The sequence below is a fragment of the Phyllobates terribilis genome, unplaced genomic scaffold (genome assembly GCF_046119375.1).
Source record: "Phyllobates terribilis strain yellow unplaced genomic scaffold, ASM4611937v1 Scaffold_2__4_contigs__length_985480577, whole genome shotgun sequence".
NCBI classification, from domain to species: Eukaryota; Metazoa; Chordata; class Amphibia; order Anura; family Dendrobatidae; genus Phyllobates; species Phyllobates terribilis.
This window is the reverse complement of record NW_027362762.1, coordinates 819,648,857-819,675,224: the sequence shown is the minus strand read 5'-3', so window position 1 is coordinate 819,675,224 and position 26,368 is coordinate 819,648,857. Positions and strand designations below refer to the sequence as shown.

The window sequence follows — 26,368 nt, the reverse complement described above, 5'->3', positions numbered from 1 at the left end:
GTGCTACATTCCCCCCTGGTAAACCACAGCACGTCCTCGGGCTGTAAGATATAAAAAACATCCAAAACATACAATTTTTTTCATAAACATAAACATAGAAAACATCATATAGATATCATCAGCAATAAACTTTTCATATAAAACTTTTCATAAATAACATTCTTGTTCCTCCGGCCACGGTGCAACTTGTGACCGGGTAAGGTGCGACAGTCTCTCTTGGAAGAAAACAGTTTCCTATAAAACCGGTAGGGGGCGCCTTAGAAAGCGCAACTATATACAAAGGAAATATGGCCGCTCTCAGTCCTCGGCCAGGTATTAGGGAGGAATGACCGCTCTCAGTCCTCGGTCAGTGGGAATAGGGACACACGGGTTTCAGTTCAATTGGCTGGTCCCAACGGGGACTATATTTTAACTAGAACAGTTCTTATACCCTGACGGGTAACTATGTACAGTCTCTCTCTACCGTACTTCAACGACGGCGTCCTCCTGCTCTTTCTTGTTGGTTGGTTTCAGTTTCAGACCCGTCCGGGCCCTCTTGCTCCTCCTCACACCGCAGCTCCTCCTCCGTCAGGCGATGCACATGGAGGGCGTAGGGTCCTTTGGCACACTTGTGCCGGGTGAAGGTGACCTCGTCCCCTACATACAGGTCACGACCTCTGTGTCCCTCCGGCAGATGGCTTTCTACGTCTCTGCGGGTCACAAAGACGTCGCCGGGGGTATGATGGTCTCTAATGAAGCCCCACCCATGCTGCATGTTGAATTTTATCACAGTCCCGGTGGAAGGGGGACCATGAGCTGCACGGGGATTCCTCCTGGTCCGGCTCTTCTGCTCCGCGCTCCTTATCTGCGCTTGCTGTTCCCGGACCCGCCTCTCTCTCCGCTCCCTCTCGAAGACCTCGAGCTGCTGCCGGCAGCACTCTGCACGCTCCGCTGCGGCCGCCCGAGTCTCCTGAGTGAACCCCATGAGGTCTTCTCCAGTGGGGTCCCACTCGAACTGTGCCTCCTCCAGCGGGGGCGAGGTCCTCCTTGCGGGCTTCGGAACCGGAATCAGGGGTTCATCTAGGGGTCTCTCTTTCCGGAGTCGGGGATGGTGAAACTCCGGTGGCCATATGAAGGGCTGCCCATCCGGGCACGTATGCTGGGCGAACAGGTCCTCACCCAGGTGCGGTACTTTAGGTGCTATGGGCGCTGTGGTGGTAGCGGCGCCCGGGTTGACCAGGCCTTGCGACCAGGCTTGGGGCACGCTAAAGGAAAAGGGCACCGTAAGAACGGCGGCGCCCGTGGTTACTCGGCCCTGCGGCCAGGCCGGTGGGGGCGCTGTTGGAATAGCGGCGCCCGGGGGTACTAGGCCTTGCGACCAGGCCGGTGGTATTTCCTGCTTGGCCACGCTCGAGGTCGAGGCGTGTGACGTCACAGGGGTCGCGGCCGCGGTTTCCGGTTGAGGCCTAGTCGGCGGCGGTGACGATGCAGCGACGGGCACGGCAGGGGGAATTTCGGGCTCTGCGACGGGGAGCTGGGGCAGGCACGCGGTTTCCCGGCTCGGGGTAGAGACGTCCCCTTTACCTGCCTCCGTCCGTTCAGCTCCCTTCTCGGCGCCGTCTCCTGCCTTCATTCCTCCTGCGCCATCCTCAGAGGCGGTCTGTCTCCTCGTCTCAGGTGGCGTGCTCCGCTGACGGGTGCCGGTCTGCTGGGCCATCTCTCGGCTCCACTCCGCCAACGTCTCTCGCTGCACCCGGGCCATCCTCCGTGCGAGGCCCTCCAACGCGGTCTATGCACACTCCCGGTCTCGGGGGAGCTGTGTTAGGATCTCCAGCAGGCCTTCTGGAGTGGCGACCTGCAACAGGCTCCTGACCACTGGGTCGGTGCTGCCTGACTCTCCCTCCATCTCCGGGTAGGCTCTCTCTGGACTCTCTTCCAGACGTCTTGTCTCCGGGTGCGCTCTCTCTAGACTCCTCCAGGCTGCACCCATCTTCGTTCTCTTGTTCTGTCTCCGCCCACATTGAGGGTGGTCCCGGGGCAACTTCAGTTCCAGGGGCAGTTCTCTCACGCTGATGGACACTTCCTACATCACAGTCTCTGTTGGTGGGCGCGGTTTCCGCTTTTGGCGCCATTCTTCGACCTGGCCCACGATGGGAGGTGGCCTTTTGCCACCCTCTGGCACGCCCATAATGGCGTCCGCTCCCCCAAGGCGGGAAATCTTCGGAAATGGCGGGAATCGTCTCCCAGTGGCGGGAAACTCCATGGATGGCGGGAAAAAGCTGCAAATGGCGGACAACCGGCGGGAAACGACCTGTGATGGGGTCCGTTGGCGGGGACCCTCCGGAACCGGCGGGAGACTTCTTTTTGAGGTAACCGTGAACTTTTCTTCAGGCACGCAGTACCCGGTTGTTGCGGGCACGTTATCCTGCCGACTACGCCAAAGTTGACGCGCCCCATGGGCCAGTGCTGTTAGGGGGATGCCCGGAGCCGGATCAGATGGGGGTTGTAGTCTCCGAGTGGCTGTGACCCGGTCCGTGCCCAGGGTGTCAAGCTCAGTGTGTGGCAGTCCTTATAGATGTTACTAGATGTTCTTTGTGTCGACTACGCCACCCGTTGATTTGCGGTCAAAAGGCCGCCGCTGCAGCAGGGTCCGCTGAGGCTGTTGGTATGTGTGCAGCTTTGGTAGTATAACCCCCAACGGGAGGGGTATAGCCTCAGGGGGTCAGATGTAGAGGATGGTGGTTGTGAAGGTGCAGGATGAATCAGCAAGAAGACTCAGAGTCGGGCTGTGCAGTTCAGGGGTTTTTACTTACGGGTGTTCTTATGGTCACTCTGGCCTGAAGCGACCACCCGAGCCGTGCTGCGTCCACCAGGTCCTGGACTCGGCTAACCCCCAGGCAGTTCTGGAGCGTGGTCCTGAGCTCCTGTCTGACTTTCCCTCTCTTCTGGCCGTTCTCACCAGGGATCCACCTATGTCCGGCTCCCTCGGGTCTCTTGGTGGGTACACCTCCTCTGGGTTCCCTGACCCTATACTTGGTCTGCCTTCCTGGTGGATTTGGTGAGGGTCATGGCAGATCCTGCCCACGACCTCCGGTCTCTGGCTAAGGTGTGCTTTTCTCTCTGCCAGCTTGGGATCCGGTACCCTAGGTGCCAACCCTTCACCCTGTTGCTTGTATTCTGGGGTCTTGGGGTTCCTTCTTGTTTTCTCTGGGTCCTTCTGACTCCTCTCTCTCTCTTGGCCTTGGAGCTGGGCCCAGCCGGAACCACAACTCCCTGTCAGCCCTTCTGGCTGAGCTTCTCTGCTCTGCTCCTCAGGTTACACTCTGACAGACTGACCCTGATCTAAGATGGTTCCCACCTTATATACTCCCTCTATGTGTGAGCTCAGGTGACCAGCACCCAATGAGCTCCTAGCTTTACCCAGGCTGCTCCCCCTATCTGCCCCTACACTACTGGGATGTTCCACCCCCCTCCCACTCCAGCCAGGAACAGACACTGTCATACCTGCACATTTCTCTAGTGGGAGTACCATCGGTCTGTTCCTCGGAAATGGGATGTGTGTAGTGCATGCAGCTCACTGAGCTCAGTTCCACACTCCATCCTTACCCGGGAGTGGAATATCACACCTCTGGGTTGAGGTGCAATACCCCTGTAGCAGCCGAATCCTCAGGGTGCTACAATTGTAATGGGGATAGACTGCAATACAATACTCAGCCCTTGGACTCTTTCTAAGCAAAAAAAAAAACCCAGTCTTTTTTTTTTCGGGATAACCTAAACGTGCTGTCATTTTTTTGTTCTCATAGGTAGTATATACAAAATGAACCTCTAATATGGATTGTGCTTAAAGGCTTTAGCTACGGCAGGCAATAATGAATGAATATCATACCTTGATATTGTTGCTTATTAAATTTTATGAACTGTGCTTAGAATTCGGTTGGTATTTTTCAAATAGAATACAAAGCATTTCTCCCTGTTTCTTGTTATTTACATTATTTTATACATTAATGATCTTAGTCTGTGTGAAAAGAGACCCAGAACAATCACACAATACAACACATTGGTCTTCGACAGGAGCGGGAGAAAACATTCTGCCTGTATACAAAAATTGCCTCTTTAATACAAAACCTTTCTATTGCCAGTCCTCTCTGACTCACTCTCTGCCTTGTTTTTAATGGATTTTTTCCATGGAAACCCACACAGAGCAGCACCGAGAACTGCTTTAAATGTTCTGAATCATTCAGACACTCAGCCAAATACTGGCAGATGGCAAAAATAACTGATGTGACTAAGTCACATCTCGAAAGCTTCCGACAGAAGAAACAAGGGGCTCTTAACATCTTGACTGCCAAGATGTCCCCCTGTCCAGTAGTACCCTCTGTTAGTTTATGGGTTAAAATATGGAGAATTTAAAATGTCGTAACATAGCAACACAAGTCCAAAGTCTACCTCTTTCAGCTTAGAAGTTCAGCCCCATAGTCCTGGAGTCAGTCCATGCGTTGGAGTTTTGGATGCGTTCCCAGCTTTGAGGAAGTCAAATGTGTATATTAAGATCTGGAGCACTCGGTGTACTCTGAATGGGACGAAGGGGTGTGCGGATTTGTCTGTCCATCAGCTACCTGCTACTAAAACACAGCCTTTATTACTTGGGATTCTGGATTTTAATTTGTTGTAATATTTATAGTTGTTTGGTAATATTTTGTATTTGGCTTCTATTTCGCTAGCAAAACCCATATAAAGAATGTTTATTTTTATGTTGCAAATTACAGCTCATTTTAGTGGGCGTATGTTTATGCTGCAATGATATTAGGTTTCAAAGTAAAGTATAGTCAATGACTAACCCCAAAATAGCAAAATTGTCCGCCCTATGAACTTTCAAATTCTTAAAAGGGTTCTCTAACACTTGAATAATTTTTCTTTAGGAATAAGTGGCTTTAAAGTAATAAATGGAGCCATAAGGCTCTCCAGAGGGAACGGCACCAGGAAGCGATGTCTTCTCTGTTTGAAAGTTGCCAGGATAGCAGCAGCAGGTGATTGGCTGCAGTGGTCCTGTTAACTTCCAAACAGAGATGACATCACTTCTGGAGCTGGCGCAGAGCTTCGGAGCCTCCTGCAGTGGATCCCCAGGGGTGCTGCTATGTCTCAAGTGTCGGACAACCTCTTGATAGAACATTTACACCTAAATTAGTGTCCACATGTCGTTAAATCAAAAGGAAGAGCATAAGCTAAAGTATAGAATATATATTCTTCTTCTTTTATTACATAGGCCATTTTTGCAAAAGCAAGAACAGGAAGTTCAGCCCTATTATTTGTCCTTTTTGAATTGGCTTCTAGAAATTAAGGAAAAAATACTTAAATTAATTCAATAGTGACAACCAGTATGGCTACATTTGTTGTCAGTTAAAGAAATGTAGGAGACGCAACAAGACGATATGTCTAAAAGTAAAATAATCATAATTATTAAACTATTGCACTACATCTTCTACAGTATTCAGTCACCAATTTCTGACCATAAACTATAATACTTTAATGAAACATCTACATTAGTTACAGGTAACTGTGTAATATTACTTAGTTTTCACCTTGACTTAAAGCACCACTTCAGCGTTTTTTTCTATTACACCGCTGGAGTGGTGCTTTAAATGTAAGTCCCCTTCCCCACTGTCTCATACTCACCTTCCTCTGCCTTCATCGGTTTCCAGCATCACTCTGGTCCATCTCCTGTGAAAAGTCACATGCCGGCTGCTCCAGTGTTTCATGGAACCGCTCGGAGGTCACTTTTCAATACAAGCCTATGAGACCCTTGTTCTGTCCTCGTTCTGGCTCTCATAAGTAGTGTTGAGCGAATTTGTTTGGCATTTTAAATTCGGGTTCGTGTTCGGGGTTCTGGCTTGTTCGCGCCAAAAAAACGGCTCCACGCATGAACATCCCTGATTTGCCACGCTGTCACGCAGATAACACAAATTCGCTCAACACTACTCATAAGCTGGTGAGCAGAGCTTCTGACTTCCGGATGTCAGAAGCTGCGCTCACAAGATGGCGCCGCAGGATCGGAGCGGTGCTGAAAACCGGGGAAGATGCCGGAGGGTGAGTGCATGACAGGGGGCTTACACTTAAAGCGCCACTCCAGTGCTGAAAAAAAACAAACGCTGGAGTGGTGCTTTAAACTTCATCAGAACCCCTAAGTGACTCCATAAATGTCACTAACTATTGTTATTTTTAATGAAAAAAAAGACTGTCATTTGCATCTAATTTTGTCCTAAATTATATAAGTGCCTAAAAGAAAATATGTGACTATTAACCTAACTAAATCTTAGGTTAGCTGGAGCACTTCAAGGCTTTCTGTTGATACAAATGGTAATATTGCAAGGCACCAAACCAAAAGCATATGGCAGCATATTTATTAATACTGTCTAATTCCTAGACGCTTCAAACTCAGACCAGACAGTCTTATAATGCGGCAGATTTATTAAAGTGACTCAAGTTTTTTGATAAATTTGGCTTATTTTTAGACAGTCTTGTCTAAGTTTACACCATCTATTTGTTGGCTTACTTTGTGCTACAATTTAGGCATACGGTATCTTATTATACCTTTTTCCTGCTAAGTCCCTTTTCAGTGAACTGTCTAAAATACATTATAAATGTGGTACAAGTAATGAAAGACAGAGGTTTGTTTGTTTTTTTAGCGAACTGGACTCTAATTCTGGGGCATCAAGCATGATAAACTTCCAAACTACAGTAATGTTCAAAATAATAGCAGTCCAATATGACTAACCAGATTAATCACTGTTTTTGGTATAAATTATATTACCATATATCCAACAATTTACCAGTTGGTGCAGTAGATTCTAAGAAAACCAACAGACTCAGCATTCATGATCTGCAGGTTTTTGAGTCTGTGTATTTGAATAAATAATTGAAAGGGGGTGTGTTCAAAATAATAGCAGTGTGGAGTTCAATTAGCGAGGTCAATCATTCTGTGAAGAAACAGGTGTGAATCAGGTGGCCCTTATTTAACAGTGAAGCCGGCACATGTTGTGCATGCATTTCTCCTTGAAAACCTGAGAAATACGGGTTGTTCGAGACATTGTTTAGAAGAACAGCGTACTTTGATTAAAAAATTGATTGGAGGGGGTAAAACTTATAAAGAAGTGCAGACAATGACAGGCTGTTCAGCTAAAATGATCTCCAATGCTTTAAAATGGAAAGCAAAACCAGAGAGACGTGGAAGAAAAGGAAGACTACCATTCAAATGGATTGAAGAATAGCCAGAAGGATAAAGGCTCAGCCAATGATCAGCTCCAGGATGATCAAAGACAGTATCAAGTTACCCATGAGTACTGTGACAGTTAGAAGATGCCTGTGTGAAGATAATCTCTTAGCAACAAGTCCCTGCAAACTCCCACTGTTAAAAAAAAGACATGTACTGAAGCGGATACAATTTGCCAAAGAACACATCAACTGGCCTAAAGAGAAATGGAGAAACATTTTGTGGACTGATGAAAGTAAAATTGTTCTTTTTGGGTCCAAGGGCCGCAGGCCTTTCATCAGACATCACCCAAACTCTGCATTCAAGCCACAGTACACTCTGAAGACAGTAAAGCATGGTGGTGCAAGCATCATGATATGGGCATGTTTCTCTTACTATGGTGCCGGACCTATTTACCGCATACCAGGGATCATGGACCAGTTTGCATATATTAAAATACTTGAAGAGGTCATGTTGCCTTACGCTGAAGAGGATATGCCCTTGAAATGGGTGTTTCAACAAGATAACGACCCTAAACACACCAGAAAATGAGCAAAATCTGTTTCCAGTCCAACAAAATTGAGGTTATTGAGTGCCCAGCCCAATCCCCGGACCTTAATCCGAGAGAACATTTGGGGGGTGACATCAAAAATGCCGTTTCTGAGGCAAAGCCAACAAATGCCAAAAAATTGTGGGATGTAGTCAAAGCACCCTGGGCTGGAATAACAGTTGACAGATGCCAGAAGTTGGTTAACTCTATGCAACATAGATGTGAAGCAGTTCTAAAAAACTGTGGGTATACAACTAAATTTTAGGTTAGGGATTCACAAGAATGCTAAATCCTCAAATAACAGAGTACATATTGTGAGTTTGTAAAGACAATGCAGACATTGCTATTTTTTAGTTTTTGTGATTTTCCGTAAAGTAGTTAAAAATTCTATACATTTCTCTTCATGTTTTGAATTAGAAAACAGTGTGCAATGTTCTCAATGCATGGAAATAAAAACTAGTATAAAGATTTTGTTTTTGTTTTGTTTTTAACTCATGTTTTTGAACACACTGCTATTATTTTGAACACTACTGTATATCTGACGTTTGTTTCCTAAGATTATATAAACCTGATAGCACTGCTGTTTTATAGGTAAATTAGTATTTTGCATTTAAGCCTCACTTGTATAAATTAATCTGTGCATATCATGGCATTGATCCTCAAAATGTGAATCTTGAGTTCAATAAACTCCCAAGAACTCCAGATGAACCAAATGAGACAAGTGACTAAAGGCTTTCATTCCAACATGCCATAAAGCATCACTGTCATGAGATAGTAGTATTTAAAATAAGGGCATCTTTGAATCCCTTTATTTTTACAAATGTCTTGTCGTGGACGTGATTTTGTGGCACTTACTAATATATAGTATTATAGGTTCTTCTTCCGCTCTTGTTAGTGCTGCCTTCCTCACAGCCTGGCCGGCTCTGCTATTCTAAGAAGGCTGCTACTGGAGGGTCATGTGGTCCAGACCTGTCCATCAGCCAATAAGAAATCAACTTTCCCATGTGAGGTGTTTTACAATTGGAGGAGGCTGATAGGTAGGTCTGGTCACATGCTCCTCCATCAGCAGCCTTTTTAGAATAGCAGAGCTGGGAAGTCTATTAGGAAGAAAAAAATCAAGATAAAAACTAAATTAGCAATCACCCAGCATTAAGTAAATAAATAATTAGTGATAGTACAAGTAAATTACATAGGGTACTTAATTAACATTATTTTGATCAAAAAAGCGTAAAAGTCATCCCATCGCGGCAAAACGTACCCAAAAAGGATGGTCCTTTCCCTAGTATTAAACCTCTCTGTGTCAGCAAACCTCAAAATAGATGGGGTCAGAGCAGGACCCATACCTGAATATTCAGACACAAGCCTGTGGAGTATAAAAACAAAACGTCCAGTTCAAAAGGGAGGAGCCATGCCCTTGTTCGTACAAAGTACGAAAAACCAAAGCAACACCAAAGAAATGACTCGGAACATATGTTGGTATAAGTGCAGTGTGTAGGTGCATGTTCACACTGTGGCCATTTAACACCCTATTAGGAAGGCAGCACTAACAAGTGCAGGAGAAGAACCTATAATACTTATATATTAGTAAGTGCCACAAAATCACATCCCCATCAAACCTGTTAAAGTGTCCAAACCCTTTAAAGCACCAGTGCCTCACGATGGTAATAGTTTAGTTCATAATATAACCTTTAAAAACATAAACTCAGAAACAAGTAGTATAATGTTTTGAGATATATGATCACAGATTTCCTCTGGAAGATTTATTTTGTGTCTCCCAGATGACTTTTTCAGATGTTTCAAATCGTATGCAGCAAGAAAGGAAATGAAAACATAATGTTCATAATGAAAACCTAAGAGACATCCTGATGGCAAACCCCAAACCACTGCTGTAGGCCCTCAAACAGTTATATCCTTACTAGGAAAATATTGTCTGCTTATAGTATTCACTCTGTTTGCTCCATATACTGTTCATATGCTGCTGTTCATCCTTCGCAGCCAAAGGTGACCATGACTTCAGGGTTTAGAAGAGGATCAGTGGCTGTGGGTCCAGAGGTGACTGATGAGGCCAATCTTGGCCCTAAAGGCTCGCCGATATATGTGACATAAGTAACTATCTGTGGTCAGGACAATAGATACCGCTTGTGCTTTGTGCACAGCTCGCTTTCTTTTTGACTCAAAAATTCTCTTATCTTCAACTGCTCATGCTCCTGAGGTGATCCTGCCTCGCCAAGCTGAATGGTCCATCGCAAGCTTCTTCCATTCATTGATGTTGACTCCAAGGTTTTTGAGAGACGATTAAAGGCAGTCTTTATAATGTTTCTTCTGCCCCCCAACTTCTCGCTTTCCCTGACACAGTTCTCCATACAGCAGTTGTTTAGGCAATTGGCTGTCTGGCATCCTGGCCACATGTCCAGCCCACCTGGCTTGGGCTTTCAGCAGGAGAGTGTAAACGCTGCAGAGCCCAGATTGTTCCAGGAATGCCATGTTGGGAACTTTGTCCTGCCACGTTATGTGGAGAAGTCTGTGGAGACAGCTCAGGTGAAAGTGACTAAGCTGTTTGGCGTGCCGGCTGTAGACAGTCCAGGTCTTGCTGGCATAGAGAAGTATGGTAAGGACCACTGCGCAGTAGACCTTCAGCTTAGTGGTGAGGCTGAGTCCCCTTCATTCCCAGATGTTCTTACACAGTCTCCTGAAGGCGATACTGGCTTTGGCAATTCTGTTGTTGACCTCAGCGTCTATTGTCACTACGCGGGAAAGTGTGCTGCCCAAGTGGGTGAAGGTGTCAACTGCTTTGTGCTTCCTCCTTCACCGTAGTGCATGCCTGTTGGTATGGTTTTCCTGGTGTTCATATACACCGTGGCTGATTGAGTGTCATGTATCTCAGCTGTCTTTCCTCTTCAGTTCCTCTTTGACATTCTATGTGCTTGTGATTTTGTGATTTGCAGACCGTCCCTTTCTTATACTTAGTAGTAATCACAGCTATAACAATATAATTTTGCCTTATTACATTGGGCATCGTCTGATCTGACAGGCTTTCCAATATATTTTTCTATTGGAACATGTGTTTGGATAATCGCTTCTACGGTTGCAAATAGCATTCATCTGTACTTCTTTATATGTATTTATTTGTATGAGTGAATTAATATAAAATTATCAATGGTTCTGATATTTAATTTTGAAGGAGATCTGATTATTTCCACTATTGTATGCTATCCCATAAGCGACTATATGGCCTACATATCCTATATGGCGACTTTGGCCACAACACACGTTGCACCATCAAAGATTGATGTATCTCACTGCTGTATTGCAGCATAATGCAAGTGAAAACAGTCAAATTGCAACGTGCAATGTACCGCAACCAAGACAAGCAAGTTGCAAAAAGTCAGAACCAGTTGGATCTTTTGCAACTTGCTAGTCAATACTTTCTAGGTCTTAATTAATGTTGAGCGAGCATGCTCGTTTAACCCTTTAATCGAGCGCGCTCGGGTGTTCGCCGAGCATTTTCGGCGTGCTTGGCATCTATCTTTTATCTGCTGCAGCTGCATGTGTCACGGCTGTTAGACAGCTGCGACACAAACAGGCAGATGCTGAGCACGCCGAAAATACTCGGCGAACACCCGAGCATGCTCGATTAAAGTGTTAAACCAGCACGGTTGCTCAACACAAGTCTTCATGTTATTCCATTCATCTGCACTATACTGCAATGTAGCAGCGGCATACCGCAGTCTTTGGCCAGTTGACCTTTGTTGCGGCCAAAATTACTATGTATTCTTAGAGTTAATGGGTATGGAAACACATAAAAGGTGATATTGCCATTCATTGAGGCCGTAGAATGTGGATTTGTCACAGGACATCTGGTCACTATAGAGAGATGATTGCACTAAAGGGGTTTTCCACCCCCTTCTTATAATTAATATATACCTTAGTTCTAGTATGATATTAATAAATTAAATGGCACATACTCACTCATCGATCCTCTTACTCAACCACTCTCCTTTCCTTGTTTTTCCACCTAGGGCATGACCACAGCAGCCAATTCTAGCTATGATTATTGACGTATGTAATGCCAGAAACGCGTCACGTTTTACATTCCTCATATGGATCTACTTGTTTTAATAGATTTTGAATAAAGGATATCCAATTTTAACATGGTGGTTGTGCTGAGCTTCTTTTCCAGTTTTTCATGTTTGCCATGCCTCACCAGCAGGACTCGGACACCCACCAACTAACAGTTTCCAACCTTCCATCCAATCTGGAAACGTGGTGAGTGCTCGATTTTTCTTTTTCCTTTATACAGCAGTCAATTAGTGGCCACAGCAGTGACCAACGTGTCACCGTTGTTCCCTCTCGTTGGCTGCAGTGGCAATGCATCAACCAGGCTGGAAGAAAAAGAGTAGAGCATGGCAGGAGATCCATGAATGAGTATGTGCCATTTCTTTTATTTTTAATGATAGCACACTCGGGCCATGAATTGATTATAAGAATGAGATAGAACACCCCATTAAGGTGTTCTTTTGGTGAAGCTTCACATTCCTATCTACCAATGCTTTTGAATTTGTGGCATATCTATGAACATGGAAAGTGTATCACCCATGTATAACCTTTAATTATAAAGTCGTGTACACAAGTTCATACCTTTGTAGACAAATCGAAAATTCCTAACTGTACTATCTGTACTCCTTTAGGGTTATTGATCAATAAGGTAAAGAAAAGTGGAATATGTAATGTTTTAGCAAATGCAATATTTTATCCATCCGATGGTCTTTTGGTCATAGAAAAAGCATTAAATTAAGACAGATTTGTTCTCCAGAGTCCGTATATTCATTGAGGCTGTAGCCAATATGGGCTTTCTTTATACAGAACCAGATAAATACAGAATGCTTGAATTTATTCCCAGTTCATTACAGAGCAGAATGTTATTTTTTGGGGGTGTGACTGATTTTTATGTTATCGGCCCTTTAATAAATTGAGCAATGCCACAATTTTGATATATAATAAACACACCAAACAGTTTGTTGTGTATTTATCCAATCATGAAGCCTTTGGCCTAGAAGAGGTTAAACAAATGGCCAGTTCCTGAACACAGTGATATATGACAAAGCACAAACCTAAAACATAACCCTGGTATGAACCAAAACAAGAGTCTCGGGAATAGACTGGGTTAACTGTCTAACTTCCTGCGCTTCATCAATGGGACTCTCAGAGGTAGTGGAGCTAAAGAAAGAGGTGGGGTGAGGAGGACCTCTGCCAGATGGCAGAAAAATCACTTTGTCCCCTGGCACTGCTCTGCTACACATGGTTTTCATAAGTGCAAATAGATCCCAGAAACTTCCTGGACAGATTTTTATTCTTGAAATCTATGCTCCTGACTCCTCTTCTATGGAATTTTTTTTTTATATCATTATTTCACAACAGGGTGAATTGTGCAACCTTGTTGACAAAGGGATGTTGGGGCGTATGTTTTTTTTTTAATCCACAGCCTGAGCTAGTGCAGTCTCTTCTCTAAATCAGGAAGCCATAGAAGCTCTCAGCTGAGAGGTGAATTAGGAGGGGGCTCGGTGGTGGTACCTGAAAAGTGACAGCTACGGAAAGGAGACAACAGGGACTGGAGAAGGAACAGCTGGATGACTTGAAGTGGACATCAAATCCCTACCATACTGAACGTTCTGTGATGCAGCGCCCCTGGCAAGCGATTATTGGCTGTATATTAGTTTTTTTAGTAGACTGACTTGTCTAGAGGGAGCCAGAGGTTTATCCCTTTTTTTGTATCCAGATGTTGTTTCTTCACTAAGAACGCAACACAGAACTTTGGCCTTACCTTTGTTTCAATTCCTGATCAGTTTCTTCAATGTTTTTTATTTGCCATTAAAAAAAGAAGAAAGATTATAGCATTAAGATATTCATGTCATCTTTGTTTTCTACCTATAGGAGGAGAAGTTTGGAAAAAGCTACAGGTTGCAAGGATGAAGCGGTCAGCAGGAGCTCACGTGTCCATCATTCATCTCTGCAGGTAACAGATTGTATTATAGGTCAATAGTGAAGATTATCTTGTATACAGATGCCATTACTACCGTCCATAAACTTTAACTAAGACTTCTAATCACTATTTTTTTGTACTTTCATTTGTTTACTTGACTTTATATATTTTACTACCTCTTTTAAGTTATTAATATTTCCACTTTTTGCATAGAAGATAATATGAGGATAATGCCAAGTCCCTTATGAAACAATATTGTACAGCGTGTTTGACTTATACTTGAAGTTTTGTTAAGTCATATAAGTTATCCAACTTTATGTGCGACATCAGTTTCATCTCGGCTGTCTCTGCCCCAACATGTCACATTCATGAGGGACCAGAAATCTGCAATATGGGAAAGTCAGGACCCTTTCCAATACATGTGGAGAGCAGGTGGCGACTTCCTTTAACTGATCGATAAAAAGGAATGAAAGATAATATAATTGCTGTTCTGTTAGGGGAACCCTCAATGATGCCTGATCTCCAATGTAAGGAAACTGCCATATAAATCTGTATATGACAACGGGACCCTGTAAACGTGACATGGACATTGGGCAGCACCCCATGACTAGCTGCTTTGTCCAGGGGATCTTTACTTTTGGGCTTTTTCTGTTTTCACAGCCTTTGTTAAAACTATATGGACATGCTACATTCCCACACTGGTATAGCTCCTCCGCAGGTGTGGATGTTCCAGTAGCCACACGTTCCCAAGGGAAATCAGGCAGCTTTCCTTCAATCATGTGCACTTAAATGTGAACTTAATTAATTAAACTTAATTGGTTTATTTTCAGAAAGTAACAGAACTGCACCTAACAACTGCTTACATATCATGTTCCAGAAAGTCTGTACTTGGAATATTCTAGATCTTTCACATACAACCAGGACTCTCAGATCCAACATAGTAATGTTATAACATGTTGTGTCATATAAGTCATTTTATTCTTTGGAGCTGTGTCATGTTTTGATTCTGAGTTCGGATATTGTACATTTACCTGCAGTCCTATGCAGATAACATAACTTGTGCCACAATGATAAGACTCGAGGCTCATGTAGCCATCCATGAATCTCGGTATGATCACGGACCGCAATGCCCAGACTGGCTGTGGGTCTCCCGACCCGACTGTGACAGCTTTATAGAAATATATTTTGCTGTCTTGCTCTGGTCGGGAGAGCCGTGGCCAATCCGGGCATTGTGGTCCATGATCGGACCGAGATTCATGGACGTCTGCTTGAGTCCTAACTGTGATACATCTGTGTACATAGGTTATTTAAAAAGAGCAGATAATATCCTTTATCCTCTATATTCACATGACAATATTTTCAGTCCGGTGTGCTGTCTGTGGAAAAAACTGACCAATGTTATTCAACTCACTGTTCATGGACATTTTTTTTACATGGGCCGATGTCCCAGTGAAAAAAAAATTGCAGCAAGCACTACATACAGATCAACCGTATAGCATCCAATTTTTACGGGTTATTTGCATAGGAAACTGTTTTTGGTCTTGTCAATTTTATTCACTACTAATGTATACAAATGAATGCAATATGGACAACAATACAGATGAAAAATTTTCTATTTTTTCTTTCTGAAAATCTGATGATTTTTCAAATGCTTATCTGAACTTGGCCTAAGGGCTGCAGATTGTTTTGCTGACTTTCCCTAAATCCAACGCTGAGTCTGCGCCACTGCTCCCGGTGTCTGTTATTGTCTGCAGACAGCACTGAGGTCATGTCGACAGCGCTGCAGACAATCAGTGAGCTCATCGGCTAGTGTTGTCTACGAGAACAAAGCCGCTGCGCTCACTGATTTTTTGTTACAAAATACTTAGGATATGGTAGGACTATGTTCACATTACTTTTTTTTGGGGAGGAAACGCTTCAGGAAAAAAAACACCTCAAAAACTGACCAAAAAAAGGAGAATTTCCTGTAGCAATTTCCACTTGAAAAACTCTGAACATAGCCCAATGCTGCTGCCAGAAATGCACCTAAAGCCACCTGCATGTATGAAATACCTACCTTCACCCAAAGGACAGGTGTAGTCGACCGTAGAGTCTCTCATCTGACAGAATCGGGCCAATTATGCAAATCACACTCTGATCAAATTCTAATCAGAGTTTGATCACAGTGTGATCCGATTCTCTTGGATGAGGAGAAGATGGACAAAAAAAATTCTCCATCATCTTCCTTTTGTGAGGTTGTGGAAATCGGACTGCACTCAGATGTCATCTGAGTGCAGTCCAATTTTTCTCATGGACTCATAAATTTTCATGGCCGAGTACAATCCGAATATCAGATCAAACTCGGCATGCAGCAATTTTTACATCGGAGAGACACTGTCCAAGGAAAAAATCAGACATGTGCACGGCCACACATTAGTCTCGGTGTGATCCGATATTTTGTTGGATTGCGCTCGGACCGGAAATACTGTCATCTGCTCCTACCCAAACAAGGAGGATTCACTGATGATGATGTTTGTTTTTTAGCTGCGTCTTCTTGACCTGGAGATATCAGCTTAAAAAAGTATTGACTGGCAAACATCCCAGCCATTCCCGACATTTTTAACACTCAGTAAACTGAGAGAATCTGCTGTAGAGTCGGGTCAACAAGTGATGTTTTACATTAGTGAAACAATGTGGCTAAAATCTGTGACTCATTATTTATTTATGTGAGTCAATTTTATTTTAGCTTATGGTTTACTGTTTATTTTTGCCAAAACGAATAAAACACAACACAAAACGATTACAAATAAAATTCTAAATTTAATGAAAAAAAAATCCCTCTAACTTTTGGAATTATATACTTGTGAACCCTGAGTGCTACCTATGACTAGATGCTTCTAAACATGATTGCTCATAGTTGGTTTTGGAATCCTATGTGGGTATAGCAGTTGTCTAAGCAATGTAGCACAATATAATATGACAGAGTGCAGCAGTGGACGCCCCATAAAAGGGAAAACTTGTATGAATAAATGTATGAAAGAATGAGGGTAAGTACAATTTTAACAACACCACACATCTACAGGACATGTGTGGTTTTGCAGCTCAGCTCTACTTACTTCCAAGGAGCAAAGTTGTAATGCAAGACACAATCCATGGACAGGTGAGTAGATGTTTCTGGATAAAAGGAGTTCTGTTTTTCTAATCCCATACAACTGTTTGAAACTTTATCTAGCTATTGGATGATTTGTACATCTATCCCTACATTCTGTTCATTACAGGCACTTAACAAATGACTTTAAATGGCTGGAGTAATGAACATGCCAGGGTAAGCAGGCATGAACCCCTACCAAGGTTCATTGTGCCCCACTTGGCCTATTATGCACTAACATTCCTACTTTGAAATGATTATAATGTAGATATCGGAATTAACACATTGAATCAATTTTTTTAAGGGCTGTTGGTATGGGGCACCCTATCCTCTGTATGCCGTGGGCTACGGGCCGCACACTCATCCACCCCTGCCCCCGCGCGGTCTCCGTCACCGCTGTCCACTGCTTCTTCCACCAATCAGCATGTGAGACAGCAGATGTGATGACGTCATTTCATCGCATTAGCTGTGCACTGCAGAGAGTCAGTGCATCGGGGAGCGAGGTAAATATGTGTTTTTTCTTTCATGTATCTGGGATGTTTGTATGTACATAGGAGGTTATGTGGGGCTCATGCTATATACAGGGGAGACTCATTCTGTATATGGTAGGCTACGCGGGGCTCACACTGTATATAAAGAGGCTATGTGGGGCTCACACTGTATATACAGAGGCTATGTGAGGCTTATACTGTATATGGGAGGCTAACGGGGCTCACACTGTATATATGGAGGATATGTGGGGCTTTCGCTGTATATACAGAGGCTATGTGGGGCTCACACTGTATATATGGAGGTTATGTGGGGCTCACACTGTATATACAGAGGCTATGTGGGGCTCACACTGTATATATGGAGGTTATGTGGGGCTCACACTGTATATACAGAGGCTATGTGGGGCTCACACTTTATATACAGAGGCTATGTGGGGCTCACACTGTATACACAGAGGCTATGTGGGGCTCACACTTTATATACAGAGGCTATGTGGGGCTCACACTGTATATACAGAGGCTATGTGGGACTCACACTTTATATACAGAGGCTATGTGGGGCTCACACTGTATACACAGAGGCTATGTGGGGCTCACACTTTATATACAGAGGCTATGTGGGGCTCACACTGTATACACAGAGGCTATGTGGGGCTCACACTGTATATAAAGAGGCTATGTGGGGCTCACACTGTATATACAGAGGCTATGTGAGGCTTATACTGTATATATGGGAGGCTAGTGGGGCTCACACTGTATATATGGAGGATATGTGGGGCTTTCGCTGTATATACAGAGGCTATGTGGGGCTCACACTTTATATACAGAAGCTATGTGGGGCTCACACTGTATATACAGAGGCTATGTGGGGCTCACACTTTATATACAGAAGCTATGTGGGGCTCACACTGTATATACAGAGGCTATGTGGGGCTCACACTTTATATACAGAAGCTATGTGGGGCTCACACTGTATATACAGAGGCTATGTGGGGCTCACACTTTATATACAGAAGCTATGTGGGGCTCACACTGTATATACAGAGGCTATGTGGGGCTCACACTGTATATATTGGAGGCTATGTCTGGCTCACGCTGTACATGGGAGGCTATGTGAGGGCTCATGATGTATATGGAAGGTTATGTGAGGGCTCAAGCAATATATGGGAGGCTATGTGAGAGTTCATCTCATGCTGTATAATGGAGGCTTTGTGAGGGCTCAAACTGTATTTGGGAAGCTATGTGGGGGCTCATGCTGCATTTGGGAGGCTATGTGGGGGCTCATGTTGTATATAGGCGGCTATGTGTGGGCTCATACATTATATAGGGGGCTGTGTGTGGGCTCATACAGTATATAGGGGGTGTCAGCATACTTAATTCTGCTTAATATTAAGTGATACAATTAATATTAATATAACATAATTAATATGTTAATATGAATATTGAGCAGAATGAATTAATTTCAGCCTATTAGTTCGGCCCTCCAAAACAGTCACGGTCTCTCTTGTGACCCCTTGGGAAAATTAAATGCCCATCTCTGCCCTATACCAAAAATTAAAATGAGGCTCGTTAATGCCACCACACTGTACCCCCTATCTTGATACAGGAGTGTCCAGCTATTCTCCTCCTTTCTCGTGCCTTCTAACACAGATGGCACCTCCAGTCTATCCACACTTTGTTTCTTTACATTTTATGACAATGCTGCTGTTCTATTCATGAGGATACCCCCCTTACTTTATTCTATTTTTTATACTTCCCCCCACTTCATTTTCTTTGACATTGTCTTACAACGTATTATGATACATGGCTGCTATTCATGTTGTATTCATATTCATGTTGTATCTGGATCCTATATTTTTATTCTGTTTTTTAATGTTTTTCAATAAAACATAAGATGTTATGTGAGTCAGTCCCTCCAGTTTATTGTGGTTTTCTTTCTTTAGCAGAGAAAGGAGTAGGACCTTGACTGCTAACATTGAGGTGTTTATGGACACAGTATACTGAGCTGGCATTGGTGTAACGTGAGCTCGGGTGACGTCCTAGTCCTCACTGCGTCAACGTGGGCTTATGATATATATGCCCACCACTATGATACATAAACCCACCACAATGATACATATGCCCACCACAATGATACATTGATACAAATGCCCACCACAATGATACATTGATACAAATGCCCACCACTATGATACATAAGCCCACCACAATGATACATTGATATATGCCCACCACTATGATATATATGCCCACCACTATGATACATATGCCCACCACAATGATACATTGATATATGCCCACCACTTTGATGCATAAGCCCAACACTATGGGACATAGGCCCACAACAGTGATATATATACACACCACTATGATACATACGCCCGCCACTTTGATACATAAGCCCACCTCAATGATATATATGCCCACCACTATGATACATATGCCCACCACTATGATACATAAGCCCACCACTATGATACATATGCCCACCACTATGATACATATGCCCACCACAATGATACATTGATATATGCCCACCACTATGATACATAAGCCCACCACTATGATACATATGCCCACCACTATGATACATATGCCCACCACTATGATACATATACCCACCACTATGATACATAAGCCCACCACAATGATATATATGCCCACCACAATGATACATTGATACATATGTCCACCACTATGATACATATGCCCACCACTATGATACATATGCGCATCACTATGATACATAAGCCCACTACAACGAATCATTGATACATATGTCCACCACTATGATACATATGCCCACCACTATGATACATAAGCCCACCACAATGATACATTGATACATATGTCCACCACTATGATACATATGCCCACCACTATGATACATAAGCCCACCACAATGATACATTGATACATATGTCCACCACTATGATACATATGCCCACCACTATGATACATAAGCCCACCACAATTATATATATGCCCACCACTATGAAACATATGCCCACCACTATGATACATTGATATATGCCCACCACTATGATATATATGCCCACCACTATGATACGTAAGCCCACTACTATGATACATATGCCCACCACTATGATACATAAGCCCACCACTATGATATATATGCCCACCACAATGATACATAAGCCCACCACTATGATACATATGCCCACCACTATGATACGTAAGCCCACTACTATGATACATATGCCCACCACTATGATACATAAGCCCACCACTATGATATATATGCCCACAACAATGATACATTGATACATATGTCCACCACTATGATACATATGCCCACCACTATGATACATAAGCCCACCACAATGATATATATGCCCACCACTATGAAACATATGCCCACCACTATGATACATTGATATATGCCCACCACTATGATATATATGCCCACCACTATGATACATAAGCCCACCACTATCATACATATGCCCACCACTATGATACATAAGCCCACCACTATGATATATATGCCCACCACTATGATACATAAGCCCACCACTATGATATATATGCCCACCACAATGATACATAAGCCCACCACTATGATACATATGCCCACCACTATGATACATAAGCCCACTACTATGATACATATGCCCACCACTATGATACATAAGCCCACCACTATGATATATATGCCCACAACAATGATACATTGATACATATGTCCACCACTATGATACATATGCCCACCACTATGATACATAAGCCCACCACAATGATATATATGCCCACCACTATGAAACATATGCCCACCACTATGATACATTGATATATTCCCACCACTATGATATATATGCCCACCACTATGATACATAAGCCCACCACTATCATACATATGCCCACCACTATGATACATAAGCCCACCACTATCATACATATGCCCACCACTATGATACATAAGCCCACCACTATGATATATATGCCCACAACAATGATACATTGATACATATGTCCACCACTATGATACATAAGCCCACCACTATGGTACATAAGCCCACCACAATGATACATTGATACCTATGTCCACCACTATGATACCTATACCCACTACTATGATACATATGCCCACCACTATGATACATAAGCCCACCACTATGATACATTAGCCCATGGTTATATAGGCATATGTTAATAACACTTCACCACTATTTTGCTAAATATATGTTTCAATTTCTCATGTTATATTACAATCCCTGGCCACAGGAGTGACCTTCATTGACCAGTTGTTGGTGGCATTTGTGTCCATTTCTGGTATGTGCAGACAAAACTAGGAAGCAGAGACCAGCGGGCACGGGGTAAGCATCGCGTGATCGGATAATGTGAGCATTTTTTATTTTCTTTTTTTTAAAGGGAGACTGTCAGGCTCAAAATGCTAATTAAACCACAAGTGTGTAAGGGACTTAGCCCCTATAAAAATCATACCTGTAGTTTAAATTTTAGTGGTTTACTTGCCAGAAAAAAAGATATTTTGTATGCAAACTCAGGGACCCCAAAGCAATGTGATATCCTCATTTATCTCAATCAGACAGGAGCCAGCAATGATGGCGCACACTGGCCGCCACACTCTCATAGTGTATTTTCTAGTCTCATCCGCTGTCTGCTGTCTTCTGCAGCCGCTTGGTACTGTACTGCAGACAGGGGGCAGGATTGAGCCGGCAGCGACACTATATGAGGGCAGCCACAGCGTCCATGCAGAGGTGCAGAGCTGCTGATTGAGTTCAGACTGCACTCACTTGAGCGCGGTCAATCAAGATATGGAAGTTCTCAGTACAGTGCACTGAGCCCTTGGCCACATCAGAGATGATCCAAAGCCTCCTCATTTACATACAAAATGTATGGGTTTTTTTTCTGGCAACTAAGCCACTAAAATGTATACGGCAGTTATTATTTTCATAGGAGCTAAGTCTCCTACATACCTACATAAGTGGTTTAGTTGACATTTTGGGGGTGACAAACTCCCTTTAAGCAGACTGAGAACTTTATAAACTTATCTTCTGTATTGAAAATCTCTTTAAACATATCTCGTTTTCTTGGTGCTTGACCAATCATTTTTGAGTGATATAATAAATATATTTTGGCTATATGAGGATTATGCTGTATTTTATCTAATTAACCGTGCAGATCTATTGCATTTCATCCACATATATTAAGAGGGTTGACGAAGTTTAAAACCCATAACTTGTGCCAAACTTGTCCATGGGCTGTTTCTGTTACTGCAGGTGTCCCAGTTGAAGTGAATGGATAAGACATGTGCCGTTTCTGGGGAAAACATCCTCTTTTCTAATTCTGCACTACCCAGGCTGCATATGGACATTCATTAAGGATCTGTGACTTCATAGATCTAAAAAATAAGGCACCAAAAATAAGTCATTTAGCTGAATATTCTAAAGATAACATGCTGTTCTATGAAGCAGAAAATGTTAGAAGCTTTAGGAATGGAAAGACTCATTAAGGATGACCAGTCAGCTCACTTGTCAGCGTCTTGGAGCAACTTTTCTTAGAGCTCTAGGTTCCTCTGTTTTTCCTCCTGGAAATGTATAAATGAAATTGATAACTAGTTGTCACTACTTAAATATTTCTCTTCACCGTCCAACACAATCCAATCAATACAGATAGTGTTTGTAGTGACAGTGAAGGGACTCCTATTGACACAGGGAATGGTAACACCCAGTTGTCAACTTAGTTATACATTTCCAGGAGGAACAACGGAGGAACATCACAATGCAGAGTTCTAAAAAAACATGCTGAATAATTGATAGTATATTAAGAATGCAAATACTAAGGCTAGGGTCACAGAACCATATTTTCTCTCATCTGAGTGAATCGGGCCAACTATGCTAATCACACTCTGATCAGAGTCTGATCAAAATGTGATTCAATTTTCTCAGATGTGGAGAAGACAAAAAAAATAATTTCTCCATCTTTTCCATTCTGTCAGTCCATGAAAATCGCACCCCACTCAGATGTCATCTGAGTGCAGTTCGATGTTTTCCACGCCGAGTACGATCTGCATATTGGATGCATATTGGGCATGCTGTGATTTTTTTTCCTCTGTCCAAGGAAAAAATTGGATATGTGTGCACAGCCCGACAGAATAACATTGGTCCAAGTGTGATGCGATGTTTTGTCAGATCGCACTCAGACCAAAAATATGGTCGTTTGCAAGAGCCCTAAGACAGATAGGTTAGAAGATCTAAAAACTCCTCTTTAAATAGAATTGCAAGCAATATTTTGTAAAAAGGATGCAGTTGTGGACAAAGCACAATGAAATATCCATTTACTACTGATGTGAACATATTAGAAACCTGGTTTTACCATTTTGTTAATACACTTTTTAATTCCCCATTTCTTTTCAGTTCATGTACCATGGACCTTAGTTACAAGTGAAATAAGACAGAAGAAGGAAGACAAACCCAGGCTCTTGTATCCCTGAACAGTAAGAGATTATGTGCTGTTGGATGTAAGATCCGGCACATATCCTTTTACTGCTCAGAGGGACAGGGGAAATCCACGGGAAAAACGTAAGTTTAGGGGTTGTTTCCAAGTCTTCTCCAAGCCATTAAAGATCACTATTCAGGTACAATCTGAACACGATGTTCATCATACAGTCATATTCCACGTGAGATAAATGAGCCAATTTGCAAAAAAAAAAAATGTTCTTTCTAACATGTAAATAAAAGTGAATCACTGCAAATCTGTGACGTAGGAGATTTGATTGTGGGTATACGAGTATTTATTACCTCTTGTTTAAAATGATAATTTTTCTGTGCTATTACTTTTTTATTCACTGTTTTATAGGTGAAACTCAAGTTATTGGCCCTAAAACTTACAGAACAACCGATGACTAGGGATCTGCGAACTTAACCCTCACCTGTCCCGTCATGCAGCCCCGCTCTGTTCTGGATATCTTTCTTTTTCATCTCCTTCAGGCAAATGAAAATTTTTGTTGTGAAATTCAATTCTCTTTTAGTGATTTATTCATCTCTACTGATGACAAATCAACACCTTTGCATCATTTTCCATCGATGTACAATCCGAACTCTTTTCTATACAACCAGTGATCTTGGGAGTAACCCTTCTCTGTCCGAGATCACCATGTTTCATTGGATAGCACTCACTTTAATGCTATGCAGCAGTGCCGACTAGCATTTTTTATCTCATGCCAAGTTGATTCCAGCACTGGTCGCTTACTTTTGCTGGTGCAGTAGTTTTTATAAATTCATTGTTTATTAGCTATGGTGGGAGCTGAGCCACGGAGTCCTATAAATCTATGGAGACACTGCCAAGTCCTCAATATTCATAAGTTGTGGGGTAATCTTGCCCACCAGCCTCTGATTGACAGCTTTCTACCTAGGCACAGTATAAGGAGAAAGTAGTCAATAAGTAGGAGGGTGGCATTAGTCCATAGCTCGTGAATATAGAGGACTCTGAAATTCCTGGACAGTCCGTAAAGGACACTTTTTCCCATATACGTATAAAAAATGTATGTATCTGTGGTTTTTATGAAGCTGCAGCAGCATGTACAGATTGTTATGACTGTAATTATCACCAGTTTATAGTAAGTGTTACCAATGTGTCTATATCAGTACTATGGGCTGTGGTCATATATAACATGAATATTAATGATATATGATTTCCCATATGCCCATAAAATGTTGGCTTTCCATAATTTTTGGATCAGTTGTCCAGGAAAAAATAAAGTCGGCAACCCTGCTTGGCAGTGCCTACATTACATTGAGAGGACTGCAGTATGAAACCCAATTCTTTCTCATTGACTGTCCAGTATTGTGTGATTCACCTGCTTCAAGTGAGACATTTTTTGGAGATTCCCCCAATTTATTTCACTCATCTCTAGACACACTGTTAAAGGGTTATTCCCAGAATCACATTCTTTTTTTTTTTTACATTAAATGCATTCTTATTTTTAATATATAGATCAAGCCCGAAATAAAGATTCTTTCTTGTATCTTTTTTCATCTCCATCTTCCCTCTGTACATCCAGCTTCACATAGCTGAATGGGAGGTCCTATTCTTACAAGGCTAAACCTACAATCCCCAACAGCACACTGCTTTCCCTCAGTGCTGCAGGTCCCTACTTCCCTCTCCTGTGTGCTTTCAGTAGCTACACCTCTTTAAGTTGTATGAATCAGAGCTGTGCTGAAGCTAGCTGACTGATGAATGTGTAATCAGTTCTCATTAGTGTTCAGCGAGTATGTTCTGTTAACCCTTTCGCCGAGTATGCTCGGGCCGAGCTCCGAGTATTTACAGCTGCTTGGTGATATGTTTGAATCGCTCCCGTGTGCATGATTTGCGACTGTTTGACAGTTTTATTACATGTGAGGAATGTCTATTTCTTACACATTCCTCACATGTAATAAAGCTGTCAAACAGTTGCAAATCATGCACACGGGAGCGATTCAAACATATCATCGAGCAGCTGTAAATACTCGGAGCTCGCCCGAGCATACTCGGAACAGAACATACTCGCTCAACACTAGTTCTCATACTTTGCACTGATGAGGGCCAACAGCCCGAAACACTGTGTCTGCAAATTGAGAGTCTGATTTGGTTATTATCCTAAGTGATATTGCACTACTCGTTAAAGGGTCGATTGTGACTTGTAGGATTGCTGCTTCCAATAGGTGGCGCAATAGAGTTCAAGTCCTCTTTTTCTCTGAAGAGGCAGTTTGCATATTAAATTTCCCAGAGGAACATTGCACAGCGAATAAGCCTCCTAATCTTGGCATGCCAGAGCCGGTATGTCACTCTCCACAAGGAGAAACGTTACCCCTTAGACCTCAGTCCAGAGCCTCTCACCTAGCCAAATCAGTTCTCATACTTTTCACTGATGAGGGCTAACAGCCTGAAACACTGTGTCTGCAAATTGAGATTCTGATTTGGCTATTATCCTAAGTCATATTGCACTCCTTGTTAAAGGGTCGATTGTGACTTG

The 26,368-nt window shown here is 42.8% G+C and overlaps 1 protein-coding gene across 8 annotated transcripts in view; it reads left to right on the top strand.

The window, feature by feature from the left end:
* LOC141231210 (uncharacterized) overlaps positions 1 to 25,386 on the top strand; it is a 178,831-nt gene extending 153,445 nt beyond the window's left edge. For 3 of the 8 annotated variants that reach the window (XR_012297655.1, XM_073667678.1, XM_073667679.1), the window contains 3 exons: positions 13,707 to 13,788; positions 17,187 to 17,385; positions 24,214 to 25,386. Coding sequence is in view for 2 of the 8 variants with exons in the window: in XM_073667678.1 (XP_073523779.1) it covers positions 13,707 to 13,788; positions 17,187 to 17,385; positions 24,214 to 24,279 (347 nt within the window). In the remaining 6 variants the exon portion in view is untranslated. Of the gene's footprint in view, positions 1 to 13,115; positions 13,464 to 13,706; positions 13,789 to 17,186; positions 17,386 to 23,906; positions 23,993 to 24,213 lie in introns of those variants that run through there. The other 5 variants (XR_012297673.1, XR_012297649.1, XR_012297679.1 and 2 more) reach the window with 4 other exon arrangements.
* The last annotated feature ends 982 nt before the right edge of the window (positions 25,387 to 26,368 follow it).